Source organism: Amia ocellicauda, chromosome 16 (assembly GCF_036373705.1).
Source record: "Amia ocellicauda isolate fAmiCal2 chromosome 16, fAmiCal2.hap1, whole genome shotgun sequence".
Taxonomy (NCBI): Eukaryota; Metazoa; Chordata; class Actinopteri; order Amiiformes; family Amiidae; genus Amia; species Amia ocellicauda.
Genome location: NC_089865.1, coordinates 4,924,899 through 4,945,191, shown reverse-complemented (window position 1 = coordinate 4,945,191; position 20,293 = coordinate 4,924,899). Strand labels below are relative to the sequence as shown.

General features: G+C 43.0%; 1 protein-coding gene across 4 annotated transcripts; it reads right to left on the bottom strand.

Moving 5' to 3' along the window:
- Nucleotides 1-52: 52 nt before the first annotated feature.
- On the bottom strand, nucleotides 53-19,701 carry rif1 (replication timing regulatory factor 1). 4 transcript variants are annotated; one of them, XM_066687638.1, is made up of 36 exons: nucleotides 19,536-19,701; nucleotides 18,193-18,328; nucleotides 17,661-17,739; nucleotides 17,219-17,315; nucleotides 16,859-16,989; nucleotides 16,416-16,510; nucleotides 15,947-16,136; nucleotides 15,726-15,818; nucleotides 15,355-15,493; nucleotides 15,090-15,241; nucleotides 14,602-14,719; nucleotides 14,336-14,512; nucleotides 13,574-13,684; nucleotides 13,185-13,247; nucleotides 12,752-12,855; nucleotides 12,438-12,524; nucleotides 11,835-11,908; nucleotides 11,489-11,669; nucleotides 10,691-10,798; nucleotides 10,230-10,379; nucleotides 9,553-9,652; nucleotides 8,515-8,794; nucleotides 8,338-8,383; nucleotides 7,914-8,116; nucleotides 7,569-7,668; nucleotides 7,241-7,366; nucleotides 6,932-7,077; nucleotides 6,475-6,564; nucleotides 6,329-6,389; nucleotides 3,214-5,919; nucleotides 2,838-2,987; nucleotides 2,551-2,637; nucleotides 1,807-1,922; nucleotides 1,254-1,407; nucleotides 918-1,032; nucleotides 53-650 (listed from the first exon to the last, which is right to left on the bottom strand). In XM_066687638.1, the coding sequence occupies exons 2-36, from the start codon at nucleotides 18,303-18,305 to the stop codon at nucleotides 430-432; spliced, it is 6,963 nt and encodes a 2,320-aa protein (XP_066543735.1). In that variant the 5' UTR covers nucleotides 18,306-18,328; nucleotides 19,536-19,701; the 3' UTR covers nucleotides 53-429. The 4 variants fall into 4 exon arrangements, with proteins under 4 accessions (XP_066543735.1, XP_066543737.1, XP_066543736.1 ...); XM_066687640.1 differs by having other exon boundaries at nucleotides 12,462-12,524; XM_066687639.1 differs by having other exon boundaries at nucleotides 15,726-15,815.
- Nucleotides 19,702-20,293: the final 592 nt, after the last annotated feature.

Below are 20,293 nucleotides of genomic sequence, written 5' to 3'. Positions count from 1 at the left end.
CCATGTAGAAGTACACAAGACATTTTGAATAGGAGCACACCGTCACCCAATAGACTAAGAAACTTACTGCTTTATTTAAAAAAGAACACACCATGTACAGTAGTTTTAAAAAGATGCTGCAGTTAATTGACAAGGATCTAAAAAGAAACTGCACAATCTATCCACATCCAGTGTGAGTGCTTTAAAATCCATGGTCCATAAGCCTTATCCCTCATATCGGTACATGTCGATACAACACAATGAGGTTTGGGTAGAACTTGACAAAAGTCACCATAAAGTCCTTAAGTGAAGTGAATTCCAGAGTTTGTTATTTAATATATTTTAAAATGCAACTCTTGAGGTGGAATGGGCAACTCCATTCAAGCCGAGGATATGCATCCTAACAAACAAAGATCAAAACCAGTTCAGCGGGCAGGGGTCACCGTGCGGTCAAGGCGAGCTCTCCTCGTGGGGGCTGGACACTCGCGACTGTAGGTTCACAACGATATTCTTCATCATGTCGCTCAACTGTTCGTGCATCAGGACCAGCTGGCTGCCGGAGCATCTTCCAAGTTCCTCCTCGGTCAAATGACTTCTCAACGTTTGGATCTCGGACAGAAGGTCCACGGGCTTGCTTTCCACCTCAGCTGGAACTGTTGCCTCAGCCACATCTGAAAAGGAGAAGAAGGATTACAGATTAGACTAAATCGCAGGATATGAGGATTGACTCTTACAGTGTTTCTAATATCAAGAGCAGTTTTCTTCCAAGAATAACAGTCACCAATATAAAGAAAAGCCATGGAAGAAAAAAAAGCATCCTTTTCTTTGTATACACCTTTCGATTTGCATTTACCTCTAAAGCTTCAAAAGGAAACACATTAGAGTGAAGTCTTAGCTTGGGTTTTTACTGTAGGTTAGGTGCTACGGTACTGACTCACCTGCTACGACCTTCTCTTCCTCATTGTCGAGGGGTGAGGTCTCCCTCTCTTCAGGCTCTGAGGTCATTTTCTCCGTCTCATCAAACCCTTTCAGATCGTCACAGCGTCCCCTTCGCTAGAAATGTGAAAACCAACAGGTGAACATCGTGATGTGGGACAATGCCTTGTCTAGATGTCCAAAATATTCTATTAATTCTAAATATTCATTATTATTCTTGATTTTATAATAGGTTAGGGTAGAAACATGAACAAGTTATTTCAGAGTTGAAAATGCCCCCGTATGAAACCATTTGTTAATACTTCGTTAAGTGTGTGCATTGTTCAATGAAGCCCTACCTGTTGTTCGTGATAGATTTTCAGGGCTTTCTTCACGTTGGACAGCTTTGGCGAGCGTATAGGGAGAGTTTTGATCTCGGTGGGGGTGAGAGCACTCAAATCTCCCACCGTCTTAATGTTCTTGGCTCGGACGAGCTGTCCAAAACCCCGCGGCCTGCAGGACAATGTATATTTAAGTGAAAAATGATCCTGTTTTTATTAAAACCAGGCGCAAACCAACAGTATTAGAATGGGGGGCCTGGGTCATAATGCAATCTCAAATTAATAACACACCTTCGGTCTTTTTTTTGTTTTGGGCTTTGTTTCCCTAATTTTGGAAGTTCAGGAAAAAGTATAGCTTTGTTGTACAGTTCAAACTAACAAATGCAATTAAAAGAATTTTTTTCCTCCAAAATTGTATTATACAGAAGTAAATAACCACAGCCAACACCTGCCAACCAATGAATAAAGGGGAAACTGCAATCCTTCATTACACTATTTCTCAAAATCCAATTTGGGTATAAAAAAAATAAAAAGTTTATTTGGCCATCGACACACATTAACCCACACTCACCACATATTAGAAGTCAGCTGTGGCAGGACAGCCTCCACAGGAGCCGAACAACTGACCAAAGCAGGATAGACGCAATCCTTGGGGATCGGCTTCGGTTCTTTACTCATTTCTGATATCTGCAATGAAGGATTTTATGAACATACAGTGTTTGTACATGAAAACATTGCTTCAATCCCAAGACACCTTTAAATTAAAAACATGTCAGGTCCAAATATTTTGTCTTGATCAGGAAATCTGAAATTAATCTCAGGGCATTTACTGCACACGTCCCCCACAGAGTCTCTGATGTACTCCAGATGACACTGTCCAAGAAAATGATCAAAAAAAGAGGCACACTTCTTAACCTCTAGTCCCATTTGTTGCCTGATGTTTGTGCACAGGCTTTACATCACACTCTCAGTACATTAAAAGCTTAAAACTACACGAAGGGCAATTCATTATTCTGCCAAACAAGTTCAATTGTTCTTTTCCCCTCCCAGTCAAACAGAAACACATTGTTTTCAAATACATTACTTGGTATTATTCACACAAATATGAAACTCCATAATGTCTCCAAGATGTAGTTAACTGCCAAACGATGTCCCATTGAGTTGAGCGTGCTTTTTCCAAACCCAACAAAACTCACTGCAGGAGACCACCTAGAGTACCCCCCCACCCCACACCTGAGGCCAACAGGGGCACCCGGAAGCCTGGAAACACAGTGAAATGCAGAGGTTATCCACCACGGTTTAATAGAGCACATACCAGGCATTTCTTGGAGCTCCTGAATCCTGGGCTGCGGAGGTTGCGAGGGCTGAGGCTCAATAGGCCCTTTGTTGGAGTTGTAATGAACTGCAACGGCAACGAATAAAGACATTTGAACAATAAAGCAAAGCTATAGCAACATCAGTAAACAAAGAACATTTGTGCACAGGCCGATCATACTTTTTGATTAAGATTTTGTTGTGTTGACCAAATGGGCTGCAGAGTAAAGTGGTTATTCACACATCTATAATAATTCAAAGCACAGTCGATGTCGCGGGGATACGGACCTTCTGCTGTGTCGCAGAGGACAACGCCACGGTGTTGTTCTTGGATCTCGGGGAGCTGTTGGACGAGGGCCGGACAACGGGGCTGCGGCGATCGATGTCGTCAGCCAGCTCGTGCTGATGGATGGGGTTGGCGAAGGACACGCGCCGAGCCTGCAACGGCAAAACCAGCAACCATTCATTTCATTACCACATCATACGATTGCGAACAATCACAGATAGAAGTATTAGCACTTGGTTTGAATTATCATTTACTAATCTAGTTTAGTCTGTACATATATTTTGAAATGGCAGGACTTGAAGGAAACATAAGAAAGCAAAATAAACTAACGCATGTCAGAAGTCTGTGCAGAACTACAGAAAGCCTCCGTTGCTTTACCTTCTGCAGAGGGGAAGGTGTGTCATCCTCCAGGGACCTCTTCTGCCCTTTCTTGAGGATGCTCGTGGAAGGAGAAGCTGTTGGAGACCAAACCCCACGTGGCTTTGAGCTGCTGGGGCTCTGACCCACCTCCAGTCCGACAGCAGCATCCAAATCCTTTCGTTTGGGGGGCGAGTCCAAACACGTGCCTCCTACAGTGGTCTGTTCAGATACAGGGGACTCCTCGGGCAGAACCTCAGCAAGCATAGCATCGGTTAGCAGGGCTTCATCTGCATCAGTTAGTGGGGCTTCAACAGCTTCGACCTGGTTTGCTTCCAACGGCTCTTCTACAAGCTCATCTGGTTGGTCTTGCTCTTTCAATACTGCAATGTCCTCGATCACTGCCTGCTCCAGATGTTGTTCAGTCTGCTGACCACCATCCTTCTCCTGGGAACCCAGCTGGTGTTCCTCCCTCGGCTCAGGAGACCTTTCTTCCTCCAGGTCATTTTCAGATTGTAGTTTGTCCTCATCCATGTCGACCACGTGGTTTTCAGCGGTCTCCTCTTCTGAAACCGCAGCCAGCTCGCAGCTTTCAGGTTTCCCGAGGTCAACGGTTTCCAACTCCGTTTCTTCCTGCACTTGCACTAATGTGTGCGAATCGGACTCCTCTTCCGATTCGCCCACTGAACTCAGAGTGCTTACAGAAGGAGTAAACAGGACTGGACCATTTGGCAGCGTAGGGGTGCTAACTTCATCTGGTTCAAACACACTATCATCATTGCTAACTGTGTTTTGCCCAACCAACGCATCATTACAGTCAAGGACCATTGAGGGAGTTTCAGAAACAAGATTTTTATGGTCCATAGAGACTTTTTCTCCCAACAAATCTAGCTCTTGCTTTTCTGAAGCTTGTGAATCAGAAAGGTCATTCTCTTGCTGCTGGGCTGCCATTGCCCTGCAGTTGCAGCCCTTGAACCGCCTGCGCCCACGGCCACGCTTGCTGTGAGGACACATGTGCAAATGGTGGATCTTCCCCGTGGTTTGACTGCTATCAGAGACCTCTGTAGAAGAATCCTCAACCACAGTCTTAGTGCTGACGCTCCCCGCCATTGCTGAAGCGGCATTTTCGAGGGGATCTTTTTCCTCCATCGTACGTTCGGTCTCGGGAGCCTTAGTCAAGACGAGCGTTTTATCGTCCTGTTCTACTGAAGCCTCCTCATACTTCAAAGTCTCGCCCGCATCAAGGTGGCCTGAAGGCTCTGTGACTGTGCTGGCATCCGTTGCCTTTTCGGGCTCGGGAACTGGTAAAAGGTCCGCATTTTCCTTTTCAACCTCGCTGTCCATTTCCATGGGTTGGACCTGCGCTGAACTCTCCGCAGCCGGTTCATCCGAGGGAGGGCTCTCGCTCACAAGTTTGTTGTGCTTTCTCTTTTTCGCATTCTTTCTCACCTTCTGGTTTTCTTCACGGGTCTCAGAACCGTCTGACTCTGAATTTTCTATGCTGGACAGTAAACCTTGGGAGGACCGCCTCGTCCGATACCTGGCCCGACCTTGAGAGGCGTCTTTAGCCCCTGCCTGGGAGTCATCGGTTTGTGAAGCTTCTGCCTCAACCGCAGCGGCCGAAGTCGCACTCCTTGTCACCCGCTCCTGTACATCCAATGCAGCGGATTTCCTCTTGGCACTCTGGCCCTGTGACTGAGCTTCGGTTTGACTGGCAGCCGGGGAAGAGGCCTTCTGCTCCTCAGCTTGGTGTACTTCAGTCTCGGAAGCCTTCTTCTCCACAGAGCCATCTTCCTTGCCCTTCGAAATTATCTTCTTCTGCTTGGCCTTAGCAACGCTGTCGGGGCTCTCTGCAGACTCCCCTGGGCGTAAGGGCTTGCTTCGACGTCTTGAGGAGCGTCGGGGTTCGCTCTGGCTGGACTGGCTCTGAGAGGATTGGGACTCGCCCTGCTGGTCATCAGACTCTTCTTCTGGAGGGGTGTTCTCCTTGGACTCGGCAGATGGGCTTTCATCTTTTGGCGACATCTTCGTTTTCTCCTGCTCTTCTACCGCTGAACCCTCTGCATCAGGCATTACCAGCTGAGACTGTGTGTCGGGGATACAGTCTTCCTCATCTTCTTCTACAGTAACATTACTTTGATGGACTTCTGGTTCCTCCACTTCCGGCTTCGCTGGCTGCTTTTCTGTCTCGTCTTCCACACTCTTCTCGGGTTTTGAAGAATCGAGTTTGCTGTTTTTCCGGCGCCCACGTCTAGACACTGGCGTCTCGGCAGAAGCCTCCTTCTCCACCTCGGCAGTGGGGCTCTGCTGTGGGGAAAACACTTTTGTTACAGTCTCAACGACCTCCTGGCTTCCAGACTTTAAGCCCCTGGTAACTGAACCCGAAAACTTCCCGACGCTCACAGGACTGGACGTCCTTCCCTCTGAACTGAATTTCTCCAGAGTGATGAATGACTGCCGACGGCTGGAGGTTTTCTGGGGCGTCCCCGACACTATGTCGGAAGAGGCCGAGGCGTTGCTGATATTGGCACTGGTCTCCTCTGTTTCCATGGTTGCATCCTCTCCTGCTTTGCTTGCTTCCAGGGAAACGTCCACAGATTTCGACGGCAGTTCCTCAGCTGTGTCCATTTCAGAAGTTGCAGTTCGGTCCGCTTTCTCCTCATTCACCTCAGTGTTCAACTCGTGCACTTCAGGGGCTTCTTCCATTTCCATTTTTTCCTCGGGAAGCTTGAAGGTGGGGTAAGAACAAAGCAAACCAGTTAAATGCAACATTATTTCAGAATCATTAAAAGAGAAGGCTGGCATCTTTCACCACTTTGTATTTACACTTAAAGATCACTCGAGTCTTTGCAATAGGCTAATAGATTAATGCAGTCATAACTAAAGAAAATATTACTCTACCACATGGCCCAAACCCAAAGCTTTACCAGCCTGAACCCACCCAAACCATTCAGCCTAAAAATGACCTAAAATCGCAACCTCAAGGTTTGAAGAACAAGATCTCTACTCGATTACAAGATAATTCTACAAATATCACAGATAAAGGATATTACAAAGGCAATTTGCAGGGGTCACATCCAACCTAGATATGTTAACCACTACATTTTAGACAGATTCATATAGAACACAATTTTACCTCAGAACTGACCACTGGTTTTGCAGGTTCCTCTGCCTTCTTCTCTGAAGATGATTTTTCCCTTCAAAAAATAGATTGTTTTTCAAATTAGAAAAAACAGATAGAGAAAATGACAAAAGTAAATCTGACAGGAACACGGTACATACATAGAGTCATCCTGGCTCTGACTGTATTGAGTGAACAGAGTTGTGTCCTGAGAGGCGTCGAGATTGTTGTACATGGCTGGAATATCAACCCTGTAGAAAAAAGAATCTACTCAAGGTCTTATACCGTATGTACCGTCAACAATATACATTCCACAATTTCAGACAATTCAGTTCAGTCTATCCAGGGGAAGCATTAAGCACTCATGGAGAGTATCGGGAGATGACCATTCATATTAGCAATAACAGCAAATAACCACAAAGTTCTTCAAATGAACTTGGACATTTACCAAAACACAGCTCTCTCTCTATTTACTTTGGCACAGAAAACATTTTATGTTAGAAGTCTCTCCAATTATGACAATATGGCTACAAATGCCTCTGAGGGGGGCGTGGAGTAAACAAGACCCCGTTCCTACACGGGAAACCTTTCAAACTTTGGACATGACGCTCTCCTAACCTTTTCGTCCTCAGGACTTCTTTCTGGTGCTCAGTGAGGACCCGCTGCTTTGTCTCAGGGGGAATAAATACGAAATCCACAGACTTCTCCTCTTCTAACAGGACTTCTCTGGGAGGGAGTTTAGCAGAACCGAAGTCCAGCTTCACCTGCAAAGCAAACCAGTGCACATGGTTTTGACACGAGTTCACCATCCATCACGGAATTTCTAGTGTTCGCGTTACCACAGAAAAGCTTGTTTTACCACTTACAATTGGCGGTTTATATGTTTAGTACCAAAACATCATAAATCACAAAATTGGGATTTCTTACAGCGACAGGTTTGGTTGTAGAATTCCTTTCCTTTAACTCGTCGGCTCTGGCAAGCAAAGAATCCCGTTTTCCGAGAGATTTCACTTCAACCCCGCTGAGTTTTGTTTCCAGTTGGGAACATTCACTCTGCAGGGACACCAGAAGGAAGCAACCAAAAAAAAGTTAATTTGGTTCTAGGAAGTACAGTGTACCAACCCAATATATTTACAGAACTATATTTTTCAATATCATTTAGTTAATTGTATTACTCTTATGCAAGCATTTAAATTTGCAAACCTGGTCCATTGTATGCAAATCAAGCTACAACATAACGACTTGAGATACTTACAGCATCCGAGTATGGTCCATTATAATCATCAGGTACGATCACCGCTTCAAAGCCGGGCAGGATAATTGGGATCTTCTGTTTCACCTGGCTCAACACCACCCTGAAAATGTAAAGGTATTGTCTGTGTCTTACATCACAAGAAAGTAAGTATTCCATATAACAATGGGTTGAAAGGCACCATGGGAATCTACCCTGTAGTATCACATTCTGAGCAAGGAAGACGATGATCCCAAGCTAATACCTCTGTATTTCAAAATTAAAGTAAGAGAGGAAACACAGAAATCCCAGAAACAGGCTCAGTCAAATCCCTCATTGAGGGGGACGTACTCCATTGGTCGCACTTACTTGAGCTGCTGTGGGTAGGTCAGAGTGGGAGCCTTCGAGAACGTCACGTTCCAGAATTGGGCCACCAGGTTGCGAACCTGCTTGTTCTTGTGAAGGAACAGCACAGCCAGCAGGGGTGCAAGCTGCGCCAGCAACTCATCGTCATAGGCCATGGAATAGCGCGTCTGTAGGCAGGTCAGGATCTCCCCCAGTAACTTCTCCAGCTGAGACAAAGGATTGATTGTTTGATCAAGTTCATCAATAAAATACAAAACAGAGCTGTAAAGGACATTCGCTAACAAAAGAACAGACTCTTTGCATACATCTCTTTGGAATGTGGACTAAACACATATCTAAACTATTACACTAAATATTTGCCTACTGTTGATGTATTCATGCTTTTGAAATAAATGGGGATATTGTTAAAAACAATACACACACTGACCTTGTGTGACAGACTGGTGTAGAACTTTGGCACTTCATTCTGAGGCCTAAATTGAAAATAAAAACTGGTTAAGAAAATCAGGAGATTTAAAATTTTCCGTTCACACGCTGTACACATTACATAAATACAGACACGAGTCAAATCCCACAAGAAAACAGGTCACAGAATCACTCTTACTTGGACATCTTGTCATAGAAGACCGTGAGAGGAGCCACCAGGGAGGAGAGGGCCTCTTGGATGGCAGTACACAGAGACAGGTTGCTAAATAACGTGGACATGACACCGATAAGGACGCTGCCAACTGCAAGCATCGAATTTGAAGGGGCGTCTGATTTGGTCTCGGGAGATTCCTGGGAGTGAAAAGCCTCTACAGACTGTGCTAGGAGCTTCAGAAAGTTGGTCATATTTCCCAGGGCCTTGTTTTTCTTCCGCGTCCAGCTCAGGGGTGTGTGCGGTGCTAAATATATCGAGAAAGGGGGGAGGTCAGATGTTTATACCATGACAACAATGTTACATTAATACGGCCAATTAATGTGTCCTCCGTACCAGGATACCAGTTTTAAGTTTTAGATGCATTACACAGTTCCTGTTGCACTATATTGCAATTGCTATATACATGGTATAAGCCCTTACTGTGATGAGAGAACATTAAAAGAACAAAATGATGATAACGGGCTCAAAACGTGCCAGAAATAAAGATTTCTAAATTGAAGTGAAAGCATCAGTCAGGAGCTGGGAAATTCCTATAAATATGGCAAATTGATTTTTGATTAATGGCATATTTATATTAGTTAACATTTTCTAATTTAAGAAACCTATTCCCATTAATTCAGTGCATCAAATTTGGTGTTTAGAAAAAGACGGCTTATAAAAAGTATTTTATATATTACAGTATTCTTCCAAGCAAAGAGTAAATATTAATAATGGCGAGTCTAACCTACTTTTTGCCTTGGTATTTTTGCTTAAAGTTATCATGTGGAAAATGAATACCATCCCATCCCTAACACTGACACCGATGTAAATGATACTGTATTGACGTCACAATTTTAGCATTCTTAGTTCTACATGGGCTAAATTATTTAAAGTCCAGGTACCTGGTAGATTGTTAAATCCTAACCTCAAACCCTGTTGGACGTTCAAGACATGAAAACAAAGGTCAGCTTATTTAAACAAAACCGTTCCATTGGCCCGAAGTAACTACTGCAGCACACTTACATTTGTTTTTCTGTTGAAACTTGGGTGTGTAAGGGGAGAAGTCAACACACTCAATAATGACCATGAGAATGTTAGCAACTGCTTCCAATGTAGACAGATTCTGGAATGGAAACAGGAGAGAAAAGAAAATGTTGTCGTCTTTGGACTATCAAACCCTTTTCAAAAAACATTAAAATGACGTATAACTTTTAATTATGTTCACTCAAACAGATCCTCAAATGTATGAATAGTATCTCAGTGTTATTTTCTAATAGAGGGTAATCACAGCAATGAAAAGGAGTAGAACGAAGCAATCTTGTTTACAGCCAGGGAACTTTGCAACAGATCATCTTTAGTCAAATCTTTCCGTAACGATAAGTTTCCCTTCAGGCAGGGGCATCAAGGGAACTCATATACAGTATTACCACTTTCAGAACACTCTTATCAGTTTCATTTTCTTCAGACAAAACACCCAGCGAAGGATATGGTATCAGAGACTGTTGGGAACATTGAGCACCTCCAAGTCAAAATAATTTGGACATTTCCACCAGCACAAAGGCCCAGTCATCTAGCACACTGGGGGGTTCAGACTTGAGTACAAAATATAAATAAAATCCTACACCAGACAACACGTTCTTTGACGGATGATACAATTGTTTCAAGTGATTCTGAACCACAATGGCTGCTCCAACACTCACTGAAAGAGCCTCCTGGCCCAGGCCCAACACCATCTTGGTGCACAGCTCTTCACAGCACACATTCTCCTCCACAGTGGCCACCAGAGCAGAGCAGCGAGCGAAGGTCCTGTAGAGCTCGGACCACGTCCGCAGCAGGGCTTTCATAGTCACCTGGAGAAAACGTAAAAAGGTAGAGAATCAGAAGAGGAAAGACGACGTTTTATATCAAATCACTGTGCTGCTGAAAAATAGGCAGCGGACTGAACCACTTAAGTGAATAAAGCTTGGTAAAAATGTAGCTATTACAAGACTGTCTACAATGCTGTCAACAATTCTGTTAATAAGGAGGTGGGTTGTAAGCTTGTGATCTATCTAGGCCTTGAGGGAGAACAAGTGGTTTTTCTACAAGTTCAGTCTAATCGTCATATGAGGTCTGAGGATTTTCCTAATTTTGACTTCATATGCAGGTTGTTTTTACTTACATGTGGGAATCCATTGACCGTGAGGAGGTGTGTAATGGGCAACACCAGGGCACTGTGGACTGCAGTGAAATTGTGCTCCAAAGCATCCCCTTGGTTCACTTCATTGGTCTAGGACAAAAAAACACAGGAATAATTTCCTTTAAAAACAGAAAAGACCAGAACTTTCTGGTAAATCTAAAGTACTAGATCACATACAGATACAGAGTAATACCTTCTAGCTTGGTTCACATGAAAGGATATGAACACTATGAGGAAGACTGGGTAACTAGTTCATGAAAAAAATATATATACCGTATAACAGGACATTTTGGCAGGGAATTTATTAAGGCGATTTTGGTGGATTTGATTGAATCGTCAATTATACTTCCGCCAAGCAAGAGATGCCACCTCTGAACGCATTGCGTGACGGAAAAGAGGAAATTGTCAATGAGATTCAATCAAATCGGCAATTCCTAAACTGCAGCAATGTCAAGTTTAAAATACTGTAAGTGGTTAGTTGATCTGTCTGTACCACATGACTTTAAAATTAAAAAACATCAATATCCCCCAATGTAGCACATCCGCCAAATTTAACACCAACCAATTTTTCCATCGTACAGTAGTCGAATTTATGCTAGAGATCTTTTTTATATGCCGAACAAATTCCCAGTAAAAGTACGAAAAGCTCAGGACTTACATTTTGATATTCATCCACATGGTGGATGGGCAGCGTAGCGCAGGAAAATTAAGATTTTGTACTCATCTGCATATTTACCAAGACCAAGCAGAGCAAATGTGGCGAATGTTTAAGGTTCTTACTTGTGTGATACTTTCAGTCAGAGGGTTGACTACGATGCTCCACATCCTCCAGAGATGCTCTTTGTTCGGCACCAGGTTAGCACTTTGGTGGATGACGTTCAGTACTGACTCGCTGAAGGCCAGTGGGGATGTGGGGCCGGAGAGACCACAGCTGACCAGGGTCTCCATGGAAAGGAAAAACCTGCAGGAAGAGAAAATATTAGAGTAGTCAATTAAATGCAAAAGAGAGGGAGCTTGCATCGGAAAGGTTTTCTTCCTCTGCCAACCCTGCAGCAGTAATGAAAACTGAATAAAAATCACATCACAGCATTGCAGCTATTTTAGCCTGTTCAAACCAGGAGCTCACCTCTCGTCCGTTAAAAAGGCTTCCAGCAGGCTATTGTGATGGAACAAGAGAATCAAGAAAAGTGCCGGCGTGCCCTAAGGGAGAGAAATCAAAAGGTGGTTTGTAGCAGAACCTGCACGCAACAAAAAAAAAACAAAAAAAAATGACCCAATTACAGAGAAAGTTACATCAGCAGTAGAACTGACATACATGGGAACATCATGTTTATTTTAGTATTACAGTATGCAAAGAGCAGCTAATGTTCTACTCTTTTACACAATTTTTATTTGGAGTAGAGTTTAGGCCTTATACTCCAGAAGTCTGGCTATTTTCTGGACTGGGTCTGGCTTGCACAGAGCTGAGTAAGGGCCCCTGGGGTTGGGTGGACTTCAATTTATTCTGGATTTGCTTGGCTGCAGAGGAATACTGACTACTGTGACGAACCAAGTACCTAAGACTGTGCAATGTGATCACCAATAACTATCAGTCAACCACCCACGGCATGCTTTGGAAAACAAATGTATGTTATATGTCTTTCTCCTGCAAGCAGAGAAGGTAAGTAGTTGTTCTCCAACCATATTCCTGACCCTAAGCTAAAAGATCTTTTGGGACCAGAGCACTTACATTTAAAACATCCATATTGGCTACCTGGTAGGCAGGAGACCCCAATATCTTCTGTGGTATTCCTTTCACCGTGGCTTCCAGAAGACCCTGAAACCAAGTTAATTAGAGTAGTAAATCGAAAACTGCTTGCAGAAGAGAAGAAGCAAAACATTTTAAACACAGCAACGATAAGCACTGATTGCACTCAAAATACAGTAGACATGGTGTGAGATTATCTTCGGCTCTCTCTGTGGAATTGGTTTACAGGAACTGGTGCTCAATGGGACCTATATCCACGGTTTGAGAGAGCTGGGAATAGAGAAGAAAAGTCTCACCAACGCCCGCTGAGCTGGAAGTGCTTCCGAGTTGATGATAGACTGCAAGGCCTGCATCAGGAGGGTCAACACCTCCGAGCCCTGCCTCTCCTTCTTGTTACCCGCTAGGAGAAGACCACACAGCAGAGTTGAGTAGGTGGTCACACAGACATGGCAGGCAGTGATTTACATCGTGAACCTCATTATTGTATTTAAGTTGTATAAAACTTCTCAAATGAGGCAAGTCCAACTATATTAAATAAAAATAAATCAACTGAGAACCAATCTTTCATACTGTCACCAATATTTAAACAGGAGAAGACTCTTCCAAAAGAAAAAATACTATGGGGAAGATTACGGTAGATTTCCCAATCTGCCCATTTCAGATGAAGGCCCACATATGATGTTATGGTTCTTGCTTTCAAATGACAAAGGCCAGCAGTAAGATACCTACCCGTCTCTATTGCCCCCGTCACCAGGCCAATCAAATTCTTCCAGATAAGAGTGAGCAAAGCATCTGTATTAAAATTAGAATTTGAAAGTGAACAAACAAATGATTAGGAAAATGTGCGTAGTTTGGATCCAAGTTCCAAAACCAAGTTTCTCCCAGTCAGCATTTCACAATACAGAACAAAGACAAAATCAGATGACGTCTTCTAGAAGCTTGCTGCCTGGCTGGCAAACACTACTAATGTTAAGGTTTCCAACTGTTCGATAAACTAGACCCCTTAAGTGGAAGCCGCTATGACATTTTAAAGTAAATTTAAATACAGGCATTCATAATTATCTTGGGAAACAAACACAGCACCGTAGCTAAAAAAAAAGAAAAAAAAGACGACCCACCTGGAGCTTCTTTGCCGATCGCAATAAAGCCGTCTCTCACTGCACTGATCAGCACGGCAGAGTGCTTGCTGAAAAAAGAGGGGCTGGGGAGCAGGGGATGCAAGAGAGGCTCTGGAAAGAAGAAAGGGAATGAGTAACATATCTGAAGATGTCCAATCAGAGAGGGATATCAGACTATATTCTAAGTCAGTGGTCCTCAACCCTGGTCCTGGGGACCCACTACCCTTCTGGTTTTTGTTCCAACCAAGCTCTCAATTAGTTAATTGCACCCTTAAAGTAATAATTTTATTACATTTGACACTTCGAATTGTGTAACTGATAAAAAGATGGTTTCTTAATAAAGTTCCTTATGCAAATTTATACTTAACTTAAAAACCCTCCTGTTTAAAATAATTAAAAGGCTCTGATTTAGGAAATTATTACTTCAATTAAAGGTTCAATTAAGTAATTGAAAGCCGGGTTGGAACAAAAACCAGCAGGGTAGTGGGTCCCCAGGACCAGGGTTGAGAACCACTGTTCTAAGTGAATCATCAGCTCAATATACCAAAATAACATTCACAGGAGGCATATTCCATTTTTAATTCTACTCGGTATCAAACCATAAGCTGTAGTACCAACAAGACACAACATACATGCAAGTTATACCACAAGTAGAGTGGCCCCGAGCGGCCCTCTGGGTATAAAAGCTTTTTAGGATGTATTCATTTTGGAGATCAATTCTTATAGGCCAATGTAGAAGAGTGAAAACATGAGGGAAGTTACCCAGGTTGATGTGCAGTTTGTGCGGTGCGGCCACCGCGCCGATCTCCGGGCCGACGAGGAAATGCAGAAGCATCTCCAGGCCCAGCATCTGAATCGAGGGATAGGCGGGCAAGAGGTGAACACTGCTGTTCAGCGTCATGCGGGGGGTGGAGGCGGGGCTGGAGAAGCTGTGCGGACCTGAGGCAGGGAGAGATCGGCGCCGTTAACGATGCGTGCAACCGGAGAAAGAGGAAACACCAACATCGAGTCGTTAATGATGGCTTTACCTGTTTTCGGGGTAGTCGGGCCCACACTGTTGTTCAGGTTTGAGGTGGTTCTGGCCGGTGTGGCTGGTGGCACCGGAGGCTCAGCACTGATCGTGCTCTGGACCAAAGGAATCCCCACCTTCAAAAAGGAGGAATACGAATAAAATGTACTACAAGGATAAAGTTGACAAAATAAACACAAATATCATATTTCAAATTGTACATAAAAATAAAAATAAAGATTCAAAACTGTCAGTAATGAATAACAAAATATATGCTAGCCATTCTTCAAAATATGTTCGATTACATACCATACACATTTGTATTTGCAGAGATTTAAAGACCTTTAAATGAACAAGCAACAATTAAAAGGTTCCTTGAGTCTCAAACAAGGTTATTTGAGAACCTCTACATACATTTCACAATATCCAAGTACAGATGAAAAACCTGGAAGTACTAGATAGCTTTCCAGAGAAGAGTAATGCTATAGTGGATTATAAGTCCCCTACCTGTTCAAAGTTAGTTGCAAGGTGTGGCCCCAGTTTCACTACCAGGTACCACCACACTTCCAGTTTTGTGAGGGTCAGAGACTCGGTCCTCACTTGGATAGAGCTGAGGGGCTGCATCAACAGTTTCAGACGCTTAGCGCTGCACAGGATGTCTTCGTATTTAAAAAAACAAAAAAAACAAAAAAAAAATGAAGCAACCCAATTCAAAACACAGCCAACTGTGAAGGCATCACACCAACTCCAGCCGGGGCATCCGTTCACTCACCCGGATTCAAAGCGAAGTTGTCAATCAAACTCTTCCAGGCGATGAAGGCGATTTTCTTGACGACCGGGGAGCTGCTGCGGAAACCCAGCTCTTCTAAGTGCAGGAGGGAGTTGATGAAGGGTCCTCCGCGGTGAAGGGACTGCAGCAAAACAAACGCACAGAGGTCTGAATTGGCACAGGAGGCCCACCGGCTCAGAAATGCTTTCGTTTTAAACCTCTCTATTGCATCTCAGTTTTCTTCTACAATATGATAGGATGCCAAAAAAAAAACAGCATATCATCGTTGAAACTATCATATACATCAATACAGAGAAATACAGATTTATTGCTGACAAATATATGTATAAGTATAATCATTCTCTAAACCTCACCTTTCCCAACAGCTTCACAAACAGGGGCCAGAGTTTCAGCACATTGGTCTCATTCTTGGTCGAAAACAGTTTCTGCAGCTCTGGTATCAGCTTCTAAGAAAAAAGTCCCAGCGCGTGTCATTACACCGAACAAATTTGAATGGCACAGACAGCATGTTGAGGAGGATTTTAAAACATCTTCATAGTTGAAGCAGTATTCTCAGGAGCCGGCGCACGCTCACCGTGGCCATCAAGGGCTCCGTGACGGCAGCCACCTCCTGTTGCTTCTCGATGAGCAGAGGCACGCCCATCTCCAGGGCGGCAGCGGCCCGCAGACGGACCTTGGAGGCCGAATGGACCACTAGGGGGATCACCAGCTTGGCCCACCGGACCGCTCCTTCCCCCATCTGAGCGGGCGCCTGCTCCAACAACCTGACATACACAGAGGGAAGCACTCTTGATCACCAATGGCACATCCCCAGCACTGTATCCTAAATAATCAATCCATCGATGTCTGCAAACTCAAGCCAACAGATAATGATAAACAAATAACAGATTAAAACAGCTACAGGGAGCAACAGCTGGATTCTGAATGAAATGACTTCATTTTAGCTGAAAACCATCTTTTAAAGTAATGGGAAGTGACCTGTTCACTTCCCATTAATTTAAAAGATGGTTTTCAGCTAAAATTATAACAGCTGTCATATTTACCTTATTATAACATTGAGTGCTTCATGTTCCATTACCACAGACTGTACATCTTCCCTGGCATGCATGGTTTCTAATGTTTTCAGGATATCCGGTACCTGTGCAATGATCAATACAAGTCAGTATCATTAAACGTGTTCAATTTGCATTTATATTTTTGATTAGGCCAAGTACGTTGACCCACTGAAAGTTATTAATTGCACGCACTGTGCATCCTTAAGCAGCATGCCCAATAAAGGCCGAATTAAAAACTAGATAAGGGTTTCACAGTCTTAAAGCATGTGACTCAGCAGAAATTTTAAAATACCGACCAGGAAAAGTCAGCTTCTTGTGGACAAAACTAAATTACGTAATCACAATACATCACTATAAATTCATTGTTTTACAAATGTAATGACCAAGTCTCAAGTTACGGATGAATGCAACAGATCTACAGTATTACCTACCTTTCTTGCAATTACTTCAGGTGGAAAGTTTTGTTTAGAAATCACCCAAAGTGCCCTTGTGCATGTGTTTTTATCAGTGGATTTGATAGCAATGGAGTTAAGAGCCGAAAGCAGTTCCTCCACATAGCTTGCTGTAAAAACAAAAAACATCACTATTTATAAAAAAACTAAATGTATATACATAGTATTTTCCCCTACAGTAATTAAGATCGCCCAATTATTTCCCTGGAATTGCCAATTATTGACCTCGGCTCACCACTACAACCCCCATTCGTCCTCAGAGGGGCAAGACTAAGCCCTCACAGCAGGGACTTTATAGGGACTAACGCATGCTTTTACCTCGGTGCGAAGGAAAAGTACCTGGCAACGCAGAAACAATACTGCTGTGGAAAACGCAGAAGCCCAAGGCCTGAAGTGCTGCTTGACTGAGATCCGAATTCGGACTTGAAATGTGCGCCTGCAGGAGAAACAGAAACATGAAGACTTTACTGGTCCATTCATCTGCAAAGCAATCAGCATATTTACTAACCAAGCCTGAGAGAGAAGGTATAAAATACAGACACAGAAGGGAAGGAAAGAAGGAAGCAAGTCCCACAATGCACTACAATGGGCTGCTGCTGATTTTGTGTACCATCTGGAGCCAGTCGTACAAGACCACCGTGCTTAGTACACACATTACTTTTGGTGCTTAAAGAAATTACTACAATCATACTCTTTAGTTTAAAACATTGAATTTGGCCCACAAAGACTACCAGACCAGAACAAATAGACTGTATTCTCCAAAGTAGAATAAGAGGCTTACCTTAAAAACTTTACCAAGCCTTGAAAAGTGCTTTACAACTGCAGGAATAAACTGTCTTCCATCTTCTCCGCTTATACGGCTGAAAAGAGAGAGAAGTTCATTTTTCTTGTGTGTGGTTCTAAAGAATTCTGTTCTAAATGGCAATAAAAGGAAAATCACCTTGATATTAAAGACAAACTGAAATCAGAGAAAAGGCATCTCTTAAAAGTGAATTGGCTAAAGCCCAACCATTTGCAATACAGACATTAACCAATGGCCAATTGAGTGTTGCTTTTTCTCACAAACACTGAAGAGACTAGTCTTCATATGCAATCACAAATCACAATCCCCTGATAAACACAGCACACTATTAATACAAAAGACTTACAATGAGCTTTTAAGTTTCGGTTTATTTCATAGCAATTCCCGTAGATAAAACCCTAACTGTCCACATCTTATCACCAAATAGACATCACTTCCTACTTCCCTGTGAAGGAACCTCTTGATGACAATCTACAGCCTGCACGTAACAGAAAATCAGCTGCACACTTACTTAGCGATGGTCAGGTAAGCATCCGTCTGCTCTGTGAGACACACCGAGGAGTCCTCCAGGGACTCGAGGAGAGGAAGGAGGCTGGAGCTTGTGGCGTGGACCGTAGCCATCATCCTCACACCCTGCGGCCTGTGAACTAAAAGGGTGTAAATCAATTATGAGACTAGGTGCATCATGGGAAAGCTGTGCAAAACCCACAAATCTGATCAGATCCTTTATAGCAAACCCACATTGTCACCAGCCAATCCAGAGTATTTTGTTTTAGGTAGGAGAATATTGGCAATACTATTGTGTGCAAATAATTCACACAGTAGCCTACACTCCAATATGACTGCTGGTGTAGTAGTTACTGAAGGACTATTAACAAACAAGTGATGATCTGGATGGAGAGAGCTGTACAACACTACATTATTTGCATATCTATCTTTGTATCTTTGCGATTTAAGAAAATTAGGAAAGATGTTAGTCCTAAAATTAAATCATTGCCAATAGGAGAAGACAGCTTTCATATTTTTTTATTTAAGATAAATGAGACCAATAGGATCAGAGTATAAAACGTCATAGTGACGTGCAACAAGTTGCTTTAACATCAGTCGAAAAGTGACAGCCTTTAAATAGAAAAAAGGTAAAATGCTAAAATGTCAGCAGCAATCAATCAATCCATCCATCCATATGTGCACAAATCAAGCGATGTAACATGAAAGATGAGTTTGAGAGACTACTTGCACTTCTGTCCATTTTAAAAAAAAAAAATGTGGGGGGGTGGTTGTGACGATGGTTTAATTTGATCCAGGTTTGTCATGGCATTGCATTCAGCCGGGGAGAAGAAACTGACAACATCTGTCGTCAACTTGCATGTCAGCTTTAAACAGCTTTGCAGAAACGTAAACAAACCAAAAAACGACACAAATAAGGAAGCATCGGTGTGTGCAATGCAACGTGTTAGCCTGTACACCATGATTAGTGAAATATGCCTTTTAAAACATATTGGAGTCAACGTTTCTAACTTTGCACACGACAAAGACCAGCCACAACACAACTGCATCGCACACTGGCTTACACTGCACATGAAATATACACAATTAAACACCCACAACACAAATAAGTGTCAGACAACAATCCCAATCAGACGCACCTTTTTTGGTTTCAGATGCATAAACCAAAATAAACTTTTTAATAACAATTAACAATTGCAAACGCGCTGTCTGATGGCGATTATTAATATTATTTTTTCATACGTGGGCTGGAGGGAAAAAAGGAAACATTCCCCGGAAAAGCTGAAGAATGCGGTACATCTGGGAATCAACGCCACATGCAAATCCCAGCCCAAACCCGGCGCTTACCTCGGTAAAACTGGCGTAATCTCACCACGCAATAGAAAAGAGACCATTAACGGCTACAATCCGTTTGTGAATACAAAATATATATCTTTTCGGTAGGTGCACCTTCCCAGACTTTCTCGCCTGGTATCCCCGCGAAAACGCTGGCGCCAAACTAAACAGCGCACGTCGAAATGCTGCTGACCTTTCACCCCACGTACCCGGACCGCCCCCTCATGAATAATTCAGCAGCAATTGTCCACACCCTCGGCGGCAATCATTGAAACATATTCTTTATTTAACATCATTCTTTAAAAGAAAGCACATACATTATCATACTGCTGACAGTATTGATGTCTAATTTATCTGTACCACTTCATAATTGGTAATATATTTCACAATGCAAATGCAAATGCAATCTTGTGACATACAATAGATAACGCCTCCCATGCATAATTTACCTTAATGATAACTGTAATCCACTGCACATGTAGACGAAAATACGATTATGTTTATAAAGACACTAACAGACTTTGGGAGGGAAATACAAGCTTTTCTTATACAATACGACTCAATGCACCACCCCCCGGCACCTGATTGGACCGGCTACCCATCTAATTAATAATACATTAGGGAAAATCAGATTATTATTCCACACAGTCACATTTTCGGGGACTACCATGCACTGTGTTTGTTTCTCTGATTTACGAAAGCAGTGTTGGATGGAAACAGATCAACCACATAAAGGTTTGTGGAGGAGGAGGAGGAGGAGGAGGGTGAAG